General features: G+C 43.5%; 1 protein-coding gene across 7 annotated transcripts in view; it reads right to left on the bottom strand.

Moving 5' to 3' along the window:
• LOC108388533 (regulator of G-protein signaling 20) overlaps nucleotides 1-19,477 on the bottom strand; it is a 125,115-nt gene that overhangs the window by 46,445 nt on the left and 59,193 nt on the right. For 3 of the 7 annotated variants that reach the window (XM_073229521.1, XM_073229515.1, XM_073229516.1), the window contains one exon: nucleotides 87-220. In XM_073229521.1, coding sequence (XP_073085622.1) covers nucleotides 87-220 — 134 coding nt within the window. Of the gene's footprint in view, nucleotides 1-75; nucleotides 221-1,575; nucleotides 1,743-19,477 lie in introns of all 7 variants that reach the window. The other 4 variants (XM_073229517.1, XM_073229518.1, XM_073229519.1 and 1 more) reach the window with 4 other exon arrangements.

Raw genomic sequence — 19,477 nt, 5'->3', positions numbered from 1 at the left:
CACAGGGACTCTGACCAGGACCCTCACCGGGAGCCCGACCCTGCGCCTCACTGGGACCCTCGATGGGAGCCCGACCTGCGCCTCACCAGGAGCAGCTGCAGCAGCAACACCAGCAGAAGCAGCAGGCATTGTGCGCCCCACGCACGCCCGCCGAGTCCGGGGCGTCCAAGGCTGCAGACATCGGCTGCCTTCGCATCTCCGCACGCTTCGGTCCCATAGGCTGCAAGGAGGAGCACAGAGTTACCACCATGGAGGCTGGGAAGAGGCAGTGTGACTATATCCAGATCAGCTCCGATAATTCTCATAATATTTGGTGCTTACAATCCTAACTTATAAAACATTTAATGTCTAGCATCTGCTGAGCATGGTGAAAATTTCAGGAATAAAAGGACAAATGGAGGATCCCTGTCCCACAGAGACAGGCACACACACGGATGCCACATATGTTTCAGGCGTGGCTGCAGGCTTGCAGTGGGAGCATTTCCTAGACCGGAGTTCCCTGCGGGCTGAGCCAACGGGGGCAGATGAAGGTGACTGCTGAACTCGACCACCCCGGGGCCAGAGCACAGATGCGGGAGGAAGCCACACCAGAACAGTCAGGTAGCTAACAGCAGTATGAGGAAACAACAGAAAGACAGACAGAAGTCCTGGAAGTTGCTCGGTTCGGAGGCCCCGCTGACAGATTCAGATCTGTACTAGTTGGGAAACCTTGAAGAAGTTACCCAAGTCGGGTAACGTGCAAAGCTCCTAGAACTCCACCTGCCACAGAGTTATTCCCAGGAAGGAGACAGGGCTCTGGGTGGCCTGCCCAGACCTGTCCTGACCTTTGTCGGGAGAACACCCTGGCTACCTCAGATCGAGCCACTGCAAAAAGGTCCATGCCCTTCAACCCTCATTTTTCTGACAAGAATGTTATAAGGAGAGAAGCATGAAACCAGCAGAAGGAACCAGAAATTGCTAAGTCCATTTTTACTTTGGATGTTGTCATTGAATTAGTGGAGTACAAGCAAAAAAATACCAAAGCCACACTAAAGAACCTTAAATAAGGCTTCAGAATTAGAGTCTGGATTTGTTATTCTATAACACTAGATCTATCTCTTCCCATTATTACCTATTCTAATATGCTATTGGACTTCGTTTTAATTATGAAAGTTGTATTATATGTTTTTATATTGGGTAAATAAAGTTCTCTTCATGAATTAAAAAAAAAGGGTTTGGTGATTCTTATCTGTTTTTTCTTCCACCTGAATTTTGGACTCAGCTTGTCAAGGTCCAAAAATACCATGTTAGGTTTTTTATTAGGACCAGGGTAAATTTATAGAAATGTTTATGAGAAATGAGGTCTATTTCAGTACCTGACAAATCAGGGACGACCCCTCTGGATTACCCCTTTTCTTTTAAATGCACCAGGATTTAAGTTCCAGGACAGCAAGAGAGACGTGTGGAAGTGTCTTACTGTCCCTTCATCCACAGCAGAAATGACACTCACAGCAGCGGTCCACTGTCTCGGCCTCCCCTGAGCAGTACAGCTTCACTTGGTCAAAGGATGGAGGCAGAGACATCTGCCTAACTTACAGCACATTCTACAGGCACCTCTAGGAGACAGACTTCTTTAATGCTCCTGGGGACGAGCCTTCAGCCTCCTCCGGGCATCATGTTCTTGGTACATCTGTGGCATTTCAGTGGAGACATGGGCAAGTATTGGTTTCACTTCTGTCAGGACACGGAGGAGCAAGGAAGAGCTGGCATAGTTAACATAAAAAGCCACTTTGAGGAAAGCTGCTCAAGGCAATTATTGTTTAACAGATATTATGCACTTTGCCTCATTAAAAAAAAATCCCAATGGTTTCTCAAAAGAAGGAAGGATTGTGACATGGTAGCTAGCATCAACGGGTTTCAGGAGACCACTATTTCAACATCTTTGCAACACTGGGTCTCCCAATCTGTGCATGAAATATTTATTCATTCAAACCTTCTCTTATGTATAGTTAGATTTCCTTAAACAGGTCTTACATATTTTTGATAGATTTATTCTTGACTATTTTATAGATCAATATTTGCTGCTGTTGTAAATATCCCCCCTCCAATCCCCACCCATCCATGTTTCTAAATGGTTATTTCAGAGTATATCTGGCCTCTCTGTTGAATTCTCTTATTCATTCTAATAGTCTTTCTGTTGATTCTCTTAGGTTTTCTGTTACTGCCGATAAACAGTCACATTTGTCTGTTTACTTTCTGTACCTTTCCAAGGTATAAACATGATTCCTCTGCTTGCTCTTATGACCAGGAAGTTCAGTAAATATTAAGAAGTAGCAATATTATTAGGTGCCTAAGTTGTGCCAGCCTATCTTATTTGCTAACACATTTTGCCTATCTTATTAGCTAACACATTTTGCTTGTTCATACCTATTTCTTTGTAAATACGAGGAAGAATTTTAGTGATTTAATGGGCAAACTCTGAGAGAACATCACAAGGTTGCTCATGACTAAACACAGCCTTTAGAAATCAAAGGCAAATTCCATCAAAGTCTGTTCTTACACATTTTTGAAAACCAGCTTTATTGAGGTCTAACAGACATTCAGTAAGACGCACGTTTAAAGGGAATAATTTGATACGTTTGGGCATGTGTACACCTCTGAAACCACCACCACAATCAAGACCACATCATCAACACTAACAGTTTCTTCACACCCCTGGGAATTCCTCTCCCAGCCCTTCCCTCCTGCTCCTGCCTGCCCAAGACAATGAATGATCTGTTTTCTCCCACTATATATTAATTTGCATTTTTATAATTTTATATAAATGCAGTCATACAACATACACTGTTTTTGTCTGGCTTTCTTCACTCAGTATAGTTATTTTGTCATTTGTGCATGTATCAATTGTTCATTCCTTTTTTTTCTGAGCAGTATTCTGTTGTAAAGGTGTACCACAGTTTGTTATCCATGCTCCCATTACAGACATACCTTTTCGATGGCTGCTGAAGACTACACATATACAACACTGTCTTCTATTGAACATTAAAGTCTCTTGTCAGACAAAATGAGAAGTGTATGTTGCTGAAACTGTATTAAAATGTACTGCACTGCATACGATTGTAACATGTTTCTACAGTTTGTTCTTCCACATTGAAAATTGCTTGATGATCATGTTCCTTTGGTATGACTACTGAAATTTGTTAACTATTTTCCTAACTTAAAATTCATTTCTTTTTTCAGTGTTCTATTTAAACTTTTCCTCTGCATATCATTAGGATTTTTTTGTGGTTTCGTGGAAATCTTACACGTGGATTAGTAATTTTGACATCTTATTTCAAGCTCTGAATAAACAAGTGTATTAAAAATATATACTATCTCTAGAAAATTTATCATCTCTCAGTTTCCCCAAACCCTAAATTAATAGGTATGGTTTTCACTCAATTACTAGATACTGTACTGTTTAGTGGTGGGAATGATCATGAATATTCATGCTCTGCTGAGTGATGGTGAAACAGGAGAGCCTGAGAGGGAGCTAAAAGTGTTACTAAAACATGAATATTAAAGATAAGCAAAATATTGATAATTGTTGAAATTGTGCCGTTAACCTGTGGGGTTTGTTTTACGACCCTCTCTATACTTATGTGTGTTTTGTTTGAAAATTTTCTTTCATGAAGTTTTTTAAATGTTGAATTCTATATTTAAAAATACCTATTGAGATAACCATATAAATTTCCTCCTTTAAACAGTTAATGAAGTGAATTAATTATTGAATTTCTAAATGTTGAATCAGTCTCACCTTAGTAAGTAAACTCTTGTTATCTCTAAAAGATGATTATTTTATTTTACTGCTGAAATGGACTTAGTAATATTTTATAAGTTTTTAAAATCTAATCTGTCTATCTTTAAAAGGGACTAATTTTTTTCCCTGAAGATTTGTAGAATTTGCCCATAAAATCACTGGAAACATTTAGGAGTGGCTTGTGAACTGTTTTTAATTTCTTCTTTGATATCTGTTCTTTTCATTTTCTTCCTTTCTAAGAGTCAATATGGCATTTTTCATTTCCTGAAAAAAAAATTGATTTTATCTAGTTTTCAAATTTACTTGAACTTTATTTATTATTAGTCATTTTGTAATTGTCACAACCAAATGCTTATATTTACTTCATGCTTGTTTGAAAGACAAATATGTAGCTGCTAATGGGAGAGTTGCAAATTTAGTGTCACTAAATGCTTGTGAAGAATTATGTTTTTCATGTAATAGCTAATGGATACAAAACCCTAACAGCATATTGAATAAATGCTACCTATTTACAAGATTTTTAAAATATGCCATTGGCATATATGTTAATTCAGCTAGTCCTTTCAGACATCGGCATGTGATCTGATTAGCCAAATTAGCTTTTCCTTTTCTTTTGCCTTCATTGTATCTGTGGGAAAATTCTGTACACATTTCATTTTCCCTTGTTCTTTCTAAATAGCATGGAATCAGTCTTTCTTTTATATTGCTATTCTACTCTTCTTCTGGTGTGTGTCTGGCATAGACTGCTGGGCATCATTTCAGAGTCTGTTGGGATGACTTAGGCATGTCACATGCCCCAGTAACTGGCTGCCTTCGCTTGAGAACCCCAAGGCTCAGAAATCAGATGAATGTAAACTAATGCCAGCAACCTTAGATGCTTTATTCTATAATTTATGGCATTTTAAAAGCAGCCTGAGGAAATGGGAATAATACAGGCTGGCAGTTTATTAAATATTCAGATCTTAACCAAGAGATAATCCTACTCAAACATGGCTTTTCCAAATTCCTAGGAACCTGATAAAAGGAAAGGAGCAACACACAGCAGCAATTCACTGGAGAATTCCGCTTTATTAGGGAAAGGTGCTGGGTTATATAGGAAGGGGCATGAGCTGATTGAGGTGTCACTTCTATGGGGCTGGTGGCTATTGGCTAGGTGCTGGGAGTGGGAGGGGGGAGAGAGGTGATTGGGCTTCAGGTGGCACCGGCGGGAACCGAGGACCCAGAAGAGAAGCCGGAAGTTCGCCATCTTACTGGTGGGGGCCCTTCACCTGACATTTAAGAGAATCCTTTCAAATTCAAGTAAAAGCTGAGACAAACTCTAAATCTTAATCACAGTCTTTTAACTTGGATTTGAAAGCAGTAACTAATTGGACAAAATTTTAACCTAAGTATCAGAAGAGTTGTATCTTATCTTTCGTGCAACTTAAACTTGGTAGTTGGATTCCATTAAGTTGTTTATTTTCATTAGTTTCCAAATTCTGAAATAGCCATTGTTGAATTATACAGTGGGAACATAATGAAACATCAAATACTGTGTAAAAAAAAATCTTCTCACTTAATTCTAAAATCTGACTTCCTGTTCCAAAAGGCTGCAGAAATCATAGACAAATCCGACAAAGTGATAAGGAAAATATTCAACACAGCTGTCAAGATCAGCAAACTGCTTTCTTCCTCCAGTTGGCAAAGCACTCCCAGCTCCCTCCTCCCCTCCTGCAGGCTCCTCTTTTGCCCTGCACATGCCAAAATGCCACATATCAAAATAATATAAATTGCTCCCCTTGCTTGTGCTCCAGGCTCAGACCTTGGGAGATTACTCCCCTCTGAGCCCGCCGGTGTAAAAATAAAACCTCAACACTCCAAGACCTCTGAGTGCCGCTTAGTTCTTCCATCAGCAATCCAGTCCAAGTTTTCCAGTATTTTCCGTAACAAAAGAAGAACCAATAACGTTAAAGGACGAAATTCAATCCATCCTTGGCAACCCTTAGAAACATATCCCACCATCAACAGATCATTTAGGGCCCTTAAGAAGATAAATCAGAATACAAGGAAATTGAGAGGACAAATTCCCTTGGAGGCGACTGTAAGTCCGGGGAGAGGAAGTCCCGGGGCAAAATACCTCTAAAAACTGAAATCAGTCAAAGGGAGAAATAAAGTTTAAAACCTGTTTATTGCTTACAAACTCCAGTCCAGGGTCATCTTTCTCCTCTGCTCCAGAAGAAGCAAAACCGGCCTTCCCTCTCACCTCCCAGGTACAGATAAGCCCTCCATTGCCCAGGTAATTACTCATTGATATGGAGATGAACTTCTCTCCACCCCGGATATGCAAATGCACTAAAGCCATACTTCTTTCCACCTTTGAATGCCTATTGATATGCAGATATACTAAAGCCAGGTGAGATAGTCTGGAAATATTACAATTTTACCCACAGCAACCCAAATCCCAAATCAAGTTATACAGTCTCTGAGTTACTTTTTCTTCAACAATCTTGAAGTATTTTCCCTCTAAGGAAAAATGCCTATTTTTCTATACTGATAGGATAAGTGTGTGAAAATTAATTGGAAACCTCACTAAAATGGAGTTCAGTGGCCAGGAGAGCATGCTCTCACATCATAACACTCCACGTCCATTACAGAATCCTCAGCAGCAAAGAATCATCAATTACAAGGAACTGCCATCAGGGAAAGATGTGCCTCTATTGGCCTGCACATGCCCCTAAATGCTGAAGGGATTTCTTCAACCACCCCTGCAGCTGAGCCAGTGAGGAACCACACCCCCTGAATGTTCGCTTTTCTCCAGAGGACTTGTGTTCAAAACAAGCCCTCCCACCTCCCTGCCTCTCCATAAAATAGCATAACACTCCCTTGCCTGTTGGACTAAGCTATGATTTTTACCTGTAGCTTGCTTGTCCCTAATTGCAATTTTCTGCTATTCACTATTAAACCCACTTTTGCTGGTAAAGCAACAATTTTTTTTTTAAAGTCAACATGTTGGATAACAAGGTCTGTCAGAGCCAAGTGGTACTCAAGTACTCCTCAGTACAACCTCTTTACCTGCTTTAGACAGTGACTTTGAATATCTTATTTAGTTTTAACTTTCTTATTTTATTATCCTACATAAAATCTAGCTTGTGATTCATTTTCATGCCCCTATGTGAACCATGCCCTGGGCTTCACCATTACACTATCCAAACTCTAGTTTGTATTTTCTGACTCCTGGCTCCAATGTCTTGTTGCTGCAATCCAGCCATTGCTCCCTAGAGAGAGATATCCAGAAGGCTACTGTGAATGTTAGAGAAACTAAAAACAAAGAGTCAAGTGCTCAAATTTTAGAAGTCTGGGGACTCTACTTAAATTGAGGCAATGAGTTCCCACTTTGATCCTTCCCTCTGTTCCAAGCAAAAGCAATGACAGGTAAGGAAAACCTAAAAAGACACAAGTGAGCCAAAAAATGAGATAAAAATATCTGAAAACCAGAAAGAAAATGGAAATGTGGATGAATGGCTGGGGTGGAAACAGTGGGCCTGCTTGGCTCTGGGTCCATGAATCAGACACAGGCAACACTGGTCTGTCTGTCAGGTTTAGGGGACTAAGGTTGCTGCAGGTAAAACAGGGAGTGGAGATGCATTCACTGTGTTAAAAGCTTCTGTATTAAAGAAACTATAAAAGGAGCAACAGTGATGGCTGACCTTGGTTGAGGCTTAAGGAAGCTGTGAGCTTATGTATAGGACCAGATGAGTGATTCAGACATCCTCATGGTTGGCAATGAGCCAGAACTGCAGGTTCTGAGATGAAATCTGCCATAATCTCAATATCATATGGGGCAGAAATTCTAAATTGTCATCATAACATCTGATTGTCAGTACAATGGCTCAGATGTCCAGGGGAGGAAATCTCAGGGTTTCCTGATGGAGTTGAAAACTAAGGAAGACAGAAAAATAACCAAAATGAAAAGAACAATTCATTCAAAGTTAACATTCAAACCAAAATTCCAACACACACACACACACACACACACACACACACACACACACACACACACACGATAGAGGCTAAGAAAGATAGTCAGTAAAATTGACTATTGGAATATAAACTCAATTTCATGGAAGATGAAAAAAAAATGTTAAAATGCTCAAAGAAATAATGAAGAAAGAATTTTCATTTAAAATAGAAAAAAAGAGGAAACACATCAGATAAAAATGAAGTAACAGGTAGATAGCAGAGAGAACCAAGTAGAAAATTCCAAGGAATTTACAAAATAGTACTGAAGAATTAACTTAGAATTTTATGCAGAGACACTAAAAAATAAAGTCAGGGAGTGATGGGACCTCTAGAAGGGCTATGTGAGGGATACAGACCCTCTTCCCAGCAAAACTTATGGTAGGCTAAAAAAAAAGACTGGATTTTTAAATAAAATGTTACAAAAAAGTCTCTGGAAATTGACCTACATACAAATGTAGGTCAATTTATATGCAGCAAGTGGAGAAACATTTATTCAAGAAAATTTACTGAATGTCAGTAAGACTCTGTGGCATTTGAGCCATGACCTGCTCCCGTCCTCACTATTCCCAGCTGTGTGTGCTGTAAACCGTACTCTAGGTCGGTGCAGCCAAGACATGGGTGCCCTCTCCACTCCCCCAGTCCCCACCCACCCTGTTTCCAACATAGGCTCTGGAGGGGCAGGCCACCGGCACCTCCCATCCTTCCCTAGTTCTGTGTTGCAGAAGATCTATTCTGTGTGTGTGTATGTGAGCATAGCCATGAAGAATGGGTCTCTCTCCTCCCACCTGTCCTTAACTGTAGGCTGGAAACTCCAGCTTGTTGATAAGCAGTGTCTGCACTGGGAGGAGCGAGCTGAGAAGACCTGGGGCTGCCATTCCCACCTGATTCCACACACTTGCCCCGAAGGCTCCCAGAAACAGAGAAGCAGGCTGCTGTCCCCTCCCCCAGGTCTGATGCAGTGGTGCCAAGGTTCTTGGGGGAAGGGCAGGCCTTTGGAATAACTATTTGGATCAGCGTGGAGGAGTTGATGCCTGCAGACACTGTCAAAAAAAATTGGAGATTTTAGTGAGCAAGTATTTAAGACAGGGCTGGTAGCTCCACGATACCAGCAGCCACAAGCACAAAAGCAGCCAGCACACACGCAGCAGAATCATCAAGGGAAAAAGAGACAGGTAGAGACTGGAGAAATCCATGTGCAGGCTTCCCTCAAGTTTCTCCTTCTTATAAGGAATCACACAGAGCACATTACTCCCCAGCAACAGAAATGCATCACCATGTGTGACATTTCTGCCCAGGAAGCCCATTAGAGACTCAACACCCCAGATTTTTGGGGGACACTGGCCATGTAAGGATCTTTTGACCGGCACATACCAAAACTCCATACTTCCAGAAGGAAAGCAGGTATTCGACATAAAACATACTGTTGGTACAAATACTCTAGGCACAGTTAGCCTGCAGTCAATTAATTGAAAATACTTTGAGAGCCAATTTCTCAGTTACCAATCAAGGGCCGATACTGCCAGAAAGATTGGAAAGATTCTAAGGACAGCAATCTTAGGCCTACCATGTTAACACTGTTCTGCACAGGCACAGAAAAAAACATCTGAATACCTAATGGCTATTAAATGGCTTCCCAAATGTGATGAAAAACACGACATAACAATTAACTTCAAGTAGGATAAACTCAGAGAATCACACTCAGATATGTCACATAGTCAAATGTTGAAAGCCAAAAGTAAAGAGAAAAATCTTAAAGGAGTAAGAGAAAAATGCCTTATCACAAACAAGTAAATCTCAATGAGATTATTACTGCAGTGGGACAACATAACCAAAGGGCTAAAGGATAAAAACTGCCCACAAAGAACCCAATGTCAGCAAAGCTATTTTATAAAAATGAAGGCACAATAAAGATAATTTCCAATAAGCAAAAACAGAATTTGTTGCAAGCAGTCCTGCTTTATAAGGAACACTAAATGAAGTTCTTTAGGTTGAAGGTAAGTGACAACAGATAGTAATTCACTTACATACACAAGCTCCAGTAAAGCTGATTACATAGGTAATGATAAAAGATAGTATGATGACATACGTGTTTTTCTTCTCTTTACTGATTTAAAAACCAATCACAGACAACGATATCTTTAAATTGTATTGTTACACTTACAGCATGTAAAAATGTAACATATTTACAATAACAAAAAGGAGAGAGGTAAGAATGAAGCTATATTAGAGTAAGAAAGTAACTGCAAAAAGTAACTTAAATCCATAGTAATAAAAGAGAACCAGGAATGGTAAATAAGAGGTTAATATTTTTAAAAAAGAAATACTATAAATTTATTTCTGCTTATTTCTTCTCTTGGATTCTTTAAAAGATAGGGTTATATAAAGATAATCATAACAATGTGTTATCACATTGGTAACACATACACTTAATATATACAGTAATGGTAACAAAAAAGCAGAAAGGAAGGGAGCTATATAGGAGTAAACTTTCTATATGCTACTGGAATATAAATTAGAAGTTGATATGATACATTAAGATGTATTCTGTAAGCCTATAGACTTCATTAAGAAATGAGTTCAACAAATATAGTGAAAAAAATCACTAAAGAAATTTAAGTTCTTCACTGGAAAATATCAATTTAAGACAAAGGGAGTAAAGAAGGAAAATAGGAAGAAAGTAACCATGAAGTATATAGAAAATAAAAAGCCAATAATTTCAGAGGAAAATTGAACACTACCATTGACAATATGAATTATGATTGGGTTAAACACTCCAATCACAAGGCAGAGATTGTTGGAATGTATAAAAACTACATGCTATCTTTAGGAGTCACACTTTAAATTAAGAAATACAAATAGATTGAGAGTAAAAGAATGGAAAAAGATGTATCTGATAAAAAGCAACTGTAAAAAGCTGCAGTGCCTATGCTAACAGTAAGTACATTTAAACAAAAAATGCTGCCAGATATGAAGAAGGGACATTTTATAATGCTAAAAGGGTCAATCTCATAGGAAGATATAACAATTATAAATATAGGGTGATATTGGCTTCATAGAAATTAGTTTGGGAGTATTCCCTCCGCTTCTATTTTTTAGAAAACTTTAAGGAGAATGGGTATTATTTCTCTGTATGTCTGAGAAAATTCTGAGGTAAATCCATCTGGACCAGGGGTTTTGTTCTTGGGTACTTTTTTGATGACTGCTTCAATTTCTTTGCTGGTAATTGGTTTGTTTAGATTTTGTGTTTCTTCCTTGGTCAGTCTTGGAAGTTTATATTTTTCTGGGAAGTTGTCCATTTCTTCTAGGTTTTCCAGCTTGTTAGCATATAGGTTTTCATAGTAATCTCTAATATAGAATTCTTTGTATTTCTGTGGGGTCTGTTGTGATGTTTCCTTCCTCATTTCTGATTCTGTTGATGTATGTTGATTCTCTTTTTCTCTTAATAAGTCAGGCTAGAGGCTTATCTATTTTGTTTATTTTCTCAAAGAACTAGCTCTTGGTTTCATTGATTTTTTTCTATAGTTTTATTCTTCTCAATTTTATTTATTTCTTCTCTGATCTTTATTATGTCCCTCCTGCTGCTGACTTTAGGCCTCATTTGCTCTTTTTCCAATTTTGATAATTGTGATGTTAGACTATTCATTTGGGTTTGTTCTTCCTTCTTTAAATATGCCTGGATTGCTATATACTTTCCTCTTAGAACTGCTTTTGCTGCGTCCCACAGAATTTGGGGCTTTGTGTTGTTGTTGTCATTTGTTTACATATATTGCTTGATCTCTATTTTAATTTGGTCATTGATCCATTGATTATTTACAAGCATGTTGTTAAGCCTCCATGTGTTTGTGAGCCTTTTTACTTTCTTTGCACAATTTAGTTCTAGTTTTATACCTTTGTGGTCTGAAAAGTTGGTTGGTAGAATTTCAATCTTTTTGAATTCACTGAGGCTATTTTGTGGCCTAGTATGTGGTATATTCTGGAAAATGTTCCATGGGCACTTGAGAAGAATGTGTATCCTGTTGCTTTTGGATGTAGAGTTCTATAGATGTCTATTAGGTCCATCTAGTGTGTTGTTCAGTGCCTCTGTGTCCTTACTCATTTTCTGTCTGGTGGATCTGTCCTTAGGGGTGAATGGTGTGTTGAAGTCTCCTAAAATAAATGCATTGCATTCTACTTCCTCCTTTAGTTTTGTTAGTATTTGTTTCACATATGCTGGTGCTCCTGTGTTGGGTGCATATATATTTACAATGTTTATATCCTCTTGTTGGACTGACCCCTTTATCATTATGTAATGTCCTTCTTTATCTCTTGTTTCTTTGTTTTGAAGTCTATTTTGTCTGATACTAGTAGTGCAACACCTGTTTTTTTCTCCCTGTTGTTTGCATGATATATCTTTTTCCATCCCTTGACTTTCAGTCTGTGCATGTCTTTTGGTTTGAGGTGAGTCTCTTGTAAGCAGCACATAGATGGGTCTTGTTTTTTAATCCTTTCAGTGACTCTATGTCTTTTGATTGGTGCATTCAGTCCATTTACATTTAGGGTGATTATCGATAGGTATGAACTTATTGCCATTTCAGGCCTTAGATTCGTGGTTACCAAAGGTTCCAGGTTACTTTCCTTACTATCTAAGAGTCTAACTTGACTCACTTATTATGCTGTTACAAACACAATCTAAAGGTTCTTTTCTGTTTCTCCTCCTTTTTCTTCCTCTCCCATTCTTTATATATTAGTATCATTGTGGGACCCCTGGAAAGTTAGCTTGACTTAACTTACTCCATTTTGCAAGCTTAGCCTGACTAACTCCATCTTGTGTAAAACACTAGTCATAAGGAAAATCATTAAAATAACAGTCCTAAGCAAAATAAGAAAAGAAGTATCCCATATCTGGAAAAACCACAAGCTAGAAATACTGAGAAAAGAAACCACAATAAGTAAATATCCATTTTGCTGAAACCATAAATATCTATTTGCTGAATCTGCCCCTTGGAAATCCCCTAACCATTTTTGCTGTATCTGCTAAGTAGTAATTGCTTTCAAAAGGAGTATAAAAGCAAAAAGGGAACTTTGTTCAGGGTCTCAGATTGTGTCCCATGTTCTGATGGGCTGCTGGGACCCTAGTTCGAACTAGCAATAAAGACCTGTTCTGTTTTTGCATCTCTCGACTGAGCTTGGTGACTGCGACTCTGCAGGCGGACTCGAAAAAACGGGACACAACATTTGGGGGCTCATCCGGGATCCCCATGGGTAGCAGCAGCCCCAACCGCTGGGTAAGGTCTTTACTGAATTTAAAGGTGACCAGTCACCCCAGCCGCAGGCCGGCTGGAATAGAGGAGGCAGAGGTCCTTCCATAGGACCTGCCTCCATCTGGTTCAGGGCAATGTGAGGCCAGGGCTGGCGAGTGCACCAGAAGGCAGTTGACCAAGGGGGCAGAAGTTCTTCTGTAGGATCCTCTTCCGTCTGGTATAGGGTACCCAGGAGGTAGCAGTCCTTCTGCAGGACCTGCCTCCATCTGGTTCAGGGCAACATGAGGCTGTGGCCAGCGAGTGTGCCGGAAGGCAGTTGACCCAGGAGGCAGAAGTCCTTCCGTAGGACCTGCCTCCATCAGGTTTAGGGCAACATAAGATCGGGGCTGGCGGATGCGCCAGAAGGCTGTTGCAGGCTCAGGACCGCATTGAACAGTTCATGGGTCTCTGGGGTCAGTCTTCTCTGACTGAGGGATATTCTTCTCTAACTGCGAGATATTCTTCTTTGACAGAGGGATATTTCTGTCAGACCCCTGGGAGAATTTGTTTTCTGGCTGGTTTCGTTAGTCTTATTGTCTTGGTTTGTGTTGTTTTTTGGCTGGTTCGTTAGGCTTATTGTAAGGGACTCTTATTGTCTTGATTTGTGTCGTTGTTATCTACTTTTGTTAGTATCATTGTTCTATTTTATGTTGTCATTGTTGCCTGGCCAGTTTTGACTTTTTCTCTTTATTACTCTTACTCCCACAGCCATCATCTAACTATGGGGCAAGGGCAGTCCTTGCCACTGACCCTCATGACTGACCATTTCTCTGACTTCAGAACCAAGGCTCGCAACCTTAGTCTGGAAGTCCGAAAAAGCAAACTCATAACCTTTTGTTCTGCAGAATGGCCTGCCTTCAGTGTGGGATGGCCCCAAGAGGGATCCTTCGCCCTCTCTGTGATCCAGGCAGTTTGAAACAGTCACCGACCCGGGGCCCAAAGGCCACCCCAATCAAATCCCTTATATACTCACCTGGCAGTCCCTTGTTAAGAACCCTCCTCGCTGGTTAAAACCTTTTCTCCCTCCACCCACTCCTACGGTGTCTACCCCCCCAGAGCCACCACCACCAGCAGTCCAACCCATGGTAGCCTCCACCTTGGGCGACAAGAAGCCCATTAGCCCTAAAGTTCTCCCAGAATCAGGCCCCTATCCTAAAGTCCTTGATTTAGAGGCCGAGGCAATCCAACCCACTGCACCAGCATTGCCGCCTCCACCCCACTTATCCGCGGGCAGACAGTCTGCTCCAAGAGGACCCTGAGCCCAGTCGGGCTCACCCCACCCAGGGACGGCCACAAGGGGGGCCGGCCTTCAGCACCAAGACCAAGAATAGACATCAAACTAACAAGTCCTCTGCTTCCACAGACACGGACTCAGATGACTCCAACGTCCAAGTCCTTCCGGTCTGAGCCATCGGGTCCCTGAGGCCCAATGGAGGTCATAACTACCAATATTGGCCCTTCTCTAGTGATCTCTATAATTCTAAAACCCAAAATGCCCCATTCTCTGAGAAACCCCAGGGTCTTATTGACCTGGCAGAATCTATCCTTTTTACCCACAATCCTTCTTGGGAGGACTTCCAGCAGCTCCTCCAAGTGCTTTTCACCACCAAGGAAAGGGAGAGGATCTTCACAGAGGCTCGCAAACTGGTGCCAGGCATTAATGGCCGTCCCACCATGCAGCCCCACCTCGTTGATGAAGGATTCTCCTTAACATGCCCGACTGGGATTTCGAAACGGCAGAAGGTAGGGAGCGTCTCCGAGTCTACTGCCAGACTCTGATGGCCGGTCTCTGGGCAGCTGCCAGGAAGCCCATTAATTTGGCCAAGGTAAATTCCGTTAGACAGGAGCCCCAAGAGAGCCCAGCCACTTTCCTCGAGAGAATAATGGAAGCATTTAGACAATATATTCCCTTAGGCCCTACATCAGATGAGACAAGGGCTGCCTTAGTCTTAGCTTTTGTCAACCAGGCAGCCCCTGATATCAGGAGAAAGTTACAGAAGATAGAGAGACATGGGGAACAGACTATACAAGACTTACTCCGAATAGCAGAGCAGGTCTACAACAACTGAGAGACCCTCGAGGAAAGAGAGGACAGGATCCAGATAGAAGAGAGGAAAGTTAAGGCAGAAGAGAACCGAAAGAATCAAAAGGAACTGGCCCACATCTTCCACTTGGGGGCCCAGGACAGCCATCCACCCCGAGGTTCCTCGGGCCCCTTAATGCGAGAGAGAGTGGTGGAGATGGGACATGGGGTGTAGAGAGGGGTTCCCAGCTGCAACTTCCCAGGAAGCCCAGGTTGGAAAGGTTGGGATAAAGAAAAAGAAGGGCTTGAAGGGCCCTTCCCCGGAAACCCAAAGTCCACATGGTGCCACCACTGCAAGGAAATAGGGCACTGGAAAAATGAGTGACCCCGTCAGCGCCACCCTCACACCCCGTGAGGAGGACTAAAACCTGATGGGGGCCCTAAATATCAGGTGATGTATGCAGGAGAAGACAGTGACTGAGGGGGTCGGGATTCGGGCCCCCTCCCCAAGTCCTGGGTAACTCTACAGATTGAGGGGAAACTGATGCGTTTTATGGTGGACAGCTCAACACTCTGTTATAACCCAGAGTGCTGGGCCCATCTCCTCCCAAAAGAGCTGGGTACAGGGGGCCACTGGCACTAAGTGTTATCCATGGACCATGCAACGAGAAGTTAAGTTGGGATCTAAGACTGTTCAGCATGACTTCTTGTTGATTCCAGAATGCCCCACCCTCTCCTGGGCAGAGACCTCCTGAGCAAAGTCCATGCGCAGATTCATTTCCAACCACATTGGATGGAAGTCACAGACGGAGAAGGGAGACCCTGACAGGTATTGACTGTGAATCTGCAAGATGAATACCGCCTCTACCAACCGACTGAGTAGAGTCACAAGCTGTCACCAGAAATCCAGAGGTGGGTACGGGAGATTCCCCAGGCTTGGGTGGAGACAGCAGGACCAGAAGAAACAGAGCATCAGCCTCCTGTGATTATCCACTTGAAATCAGGAGCTGCGCTGACTCGGGTAAGACAGTACCCAATTTCCTGGGAAGCCCAACAGGGGATCTCCCCCAACATACACCGTCTATTGAAAGCAGGAATATTGCGAACGTGTCAATCCTCTTGGAACACCCCCCTACTCCCTGTGCAGAAACCAGGAGGGGGCTACCACCCAATGCAAGACCTCCAGGCTGTTAACGCCAGGACAGAAGACATCCATCCTAGTGTCCCAAACCCATACATGCTTCTCAGCAGCCTAGAGCCCCATCAGTTGTGGTACACCATTCTAGACTTAAAAGATGCTTTTTTCAGCCTCGCCCTGGTCCCCAGGAGCCAGGACCTCTTTGCATTTGAATGGACTGATAGTGAGCAGGGGACACCACAACAACTGACCTGGACTCGCCTGCCCCAACAGTTCAAAAACTCCCCCACCATTTTCAATGAGGCCCTGGGAGAAGACCTCCAAGAATACTGGACCAGTCATGCAGAAGTGACCCACCTTCAATATGTGGATGATCTCCTCCTAGCCGCAGCAACAAAAGAGGGGTGCGAGCAGGCTACTGTCAACCTCCTGAGAGAGCTTGGGTGCCTAGAGTATCGGGCGAGTGCCGCGAAGGCCCAGAGAGCCCAGCAGGAGGTAACATACCTGGGCTACCGCCTAAAAGAAGGGCACAGATGGATGACCCCTGAAATGGCAGACTGTCCTGTGGATACCAAAACCCAAATCCACGCGAGAGGTTAAGAGAATTTCTGGGGTCAGTGGGATATTGCCGCCTGTGGATACCAGGGTTCAATGAAATAGCCCAGCTCCTCTACACTGCTAGCAAGGAAGCCCCGGGTTGGGGATGGACTGATACTCACCAAAAGGCCTTTGACAGGCTAAAGACAGCCCTACTAGAGGCACCCGCTCTGGCACTGCCAGACCTGGAGAAACCCTTTTATTTGTATGTCAGTGAGACCAAAGGAATAGCCAAAGGAGTTTTGGTGCAGCCCCTCAGCCCATGGAAACGCCTGGTTGCCTATCTGTCTCAGAAGTAGGACTCAGTGGTGGCCGTATGGCCCCCATCTCCGAGTTATAGCAGCCACCTCCTTATTAGTCAAAGGCGCCGATAAGCTCACATTCCGGCAGTCCCTCACCATCATCGTGCCCCATGCAGTAGAAAGACTGCTGCACCAGCCGCCAGGGCACTGGATGACAAATACCCACCTCACCCACTACCAGGCTCTCTTATTAGACACCCCCTGCATGCAGTTAGTGCCTCCTATAGTGCTGAACCTAGCAACAATGTTACCGCTACCATCCAAAGAGGATCCCCTCCACGACTGTCAAGAGATCCTAGTCGAAACCATGACCATGAGACCAGACCTGAAGGACACCCCACTGAGTAACAGCGACCTCGTGTGGTTCACAGATGGGAGCAGCTTTGTCTGGGACAGTCACAGTTATGTGGGCACCGCCGTGATAGACAAAGAGGGAGGAATTGTCTGTTCAGAGACTCTGCCCCAAGGCACGTCAGCCCAGCGAGCAGAACTAATAGTTCTGGCAGAAGCACTGGAGCAGGGAAGAGGAAAGCGACTGACGGTTTACACCGATAGCCGCTATGCCTTCGGGACCCTCAATGTGCATGGCCCCATATACAAGGAGCAGGGGTTCCGCACGGCTGAAGGAAAGAACATCAAGATCCAAAATCATATCCTCCGCCTGCTGCCTGCTGTACATGAACTCCAGGTGGTGGCAGTGGTCCATATTCGGGGGCACCAAAAGGGAGACAGTCCAGAGGCCTCAGGCAACCACCGGGCTGATGAGCCTGCCCAACAAGCAGCTACATCTCAAGTCTTCGGGCTGCAGTTGCACCAAATGCCACCGCCAGGTATGGGAACCCTTCCCCCGAGCCCAGAGTACTCCTCCTCAGACACACAGTGGATCGAGAGACAGCCCGGGATAGAGAAGACAGACTCTGGATGGTACCGAGACCAAGGCGGATGGCTAATATTACCTGAGGCCTTGGGGAACCAGATACTAACTAATTTGCACTCCCCTACCCACATGGGTGAGAAGAAGACTTGGATGCTCTTAGAAAAAGCCAAGATCCGGATCCCGGGGGCCAAGGCCCACATGCAGGCTCTCTTGAGATCATGCACTGCAAGCCAGGTAATGCAACCAAGCCAAGTTAAAGAGACACACACAGGACTTCGCCTTCAGGGCCATGCACCAGGGCAACATTGGGAAGTGAACTTCACTGAGGTGAGACCTGGCCGATATGGGTACCAGTACCTGCTAGTGATGGTAGACACTTTTTCCGGGTGGGTAGAGGCATTTCCTACAAAGAGAGAGACAGCACTAGTAGTGGGTAAGAAATTACTTGAAGAAATCATGCCTAGGTATGGGCTGCCCCTGACAATAGGATCAGACAATGGACCAGCATTCTCTGCAGAGCCTATATAGAGGGTGGCTGCCCACCTGGGGGTAAATTGGAAATTGCATTCCGAGTACAACCCCCAAAGTTCAGGACAGGTAGAGAGGATGAATTGGACCCTAAAGGAGACCCTCACCAAATTGGCACTAGAGACTGGCAGACACTGGGTGATTCTCCTTCCCTTCACCCTGTTCTGGGCTCAGAACATAACTTATCAGTTAGGATTGACCCCTTTTGAGATCATGTTCAGGGTGCCCCCTCCTATCTTACCCCGCTCAGCCGCTATTCTTGAATCCCTGGGACCCCCAGCCCTTCGGGAAGCCTTGGAAAGGCTGCAAGAAGTACACCAGGAGGTATGGACCCTCTTAAGAGCTGTGGGGGAGAGGGGACCCTAGCAGCCAGGAGGCACAACATGACCTAAAACTGGGAGAAGTATGGGTAAAACGTCACCGTTCCAAAACTTTAGAACCTAGATGGAAAGGGCCTTATGTTGTGCTCCTTACCACCCCTACAGCCCTTAAGGTAGACGGCACTGGGCCGTGGATCCACCACTCCCACATGTGCCGAGCCACCCAGCCAAGTGAAGACAAGCCAGAGAGTGGACCATGCGGCAGCACCCTGATAACCCCCTGAAGCTGCAGATTTCGAGACCTTGACAGCACCCCGAACCTCCTGCCCAGCATGATGATGAAGTGGCTACAGGTCCTGCTCATGCTCAACAACTGGAAAGAAAACCACGTAGAGACCAACCCTCATCGACCTTATAAGCAGAAATGGATCCTGATAGATGAAAAGACTGATACAATCCTTAACAAGACCTCCAGCACGTTCCCACTAAACACCTGGTTCCCAGACTTGTACTTTAACCTGGACAAGGTAGCAGACATTGAAGGGATAGAAGGGGGAGGCTGGAGTAGAGGACAGTGCCGGGTCTCTGTAAGTCAAGCCCCACTTGATAGGAGGCAGCGCCAGGTCTCTGTAAGTC

The sequence above is a fragment of the Manis javanica genome, chromosome 2 (assembly GCF_040802235.1).
Source record: "Manis javanica isolate MJ-LG chromosome 2, MJ_LKY, whole genome shotgun sequence".
NCBI lineage: Eukaryota > Metazoa > Chordata > Mammalia > Pholidota > Manidae > Manis > Manis javanica.
Note: the sequence above shows the minus strand (reverse complement) of the source record. Positions and strands in the feature narration are given on the sequence as shown.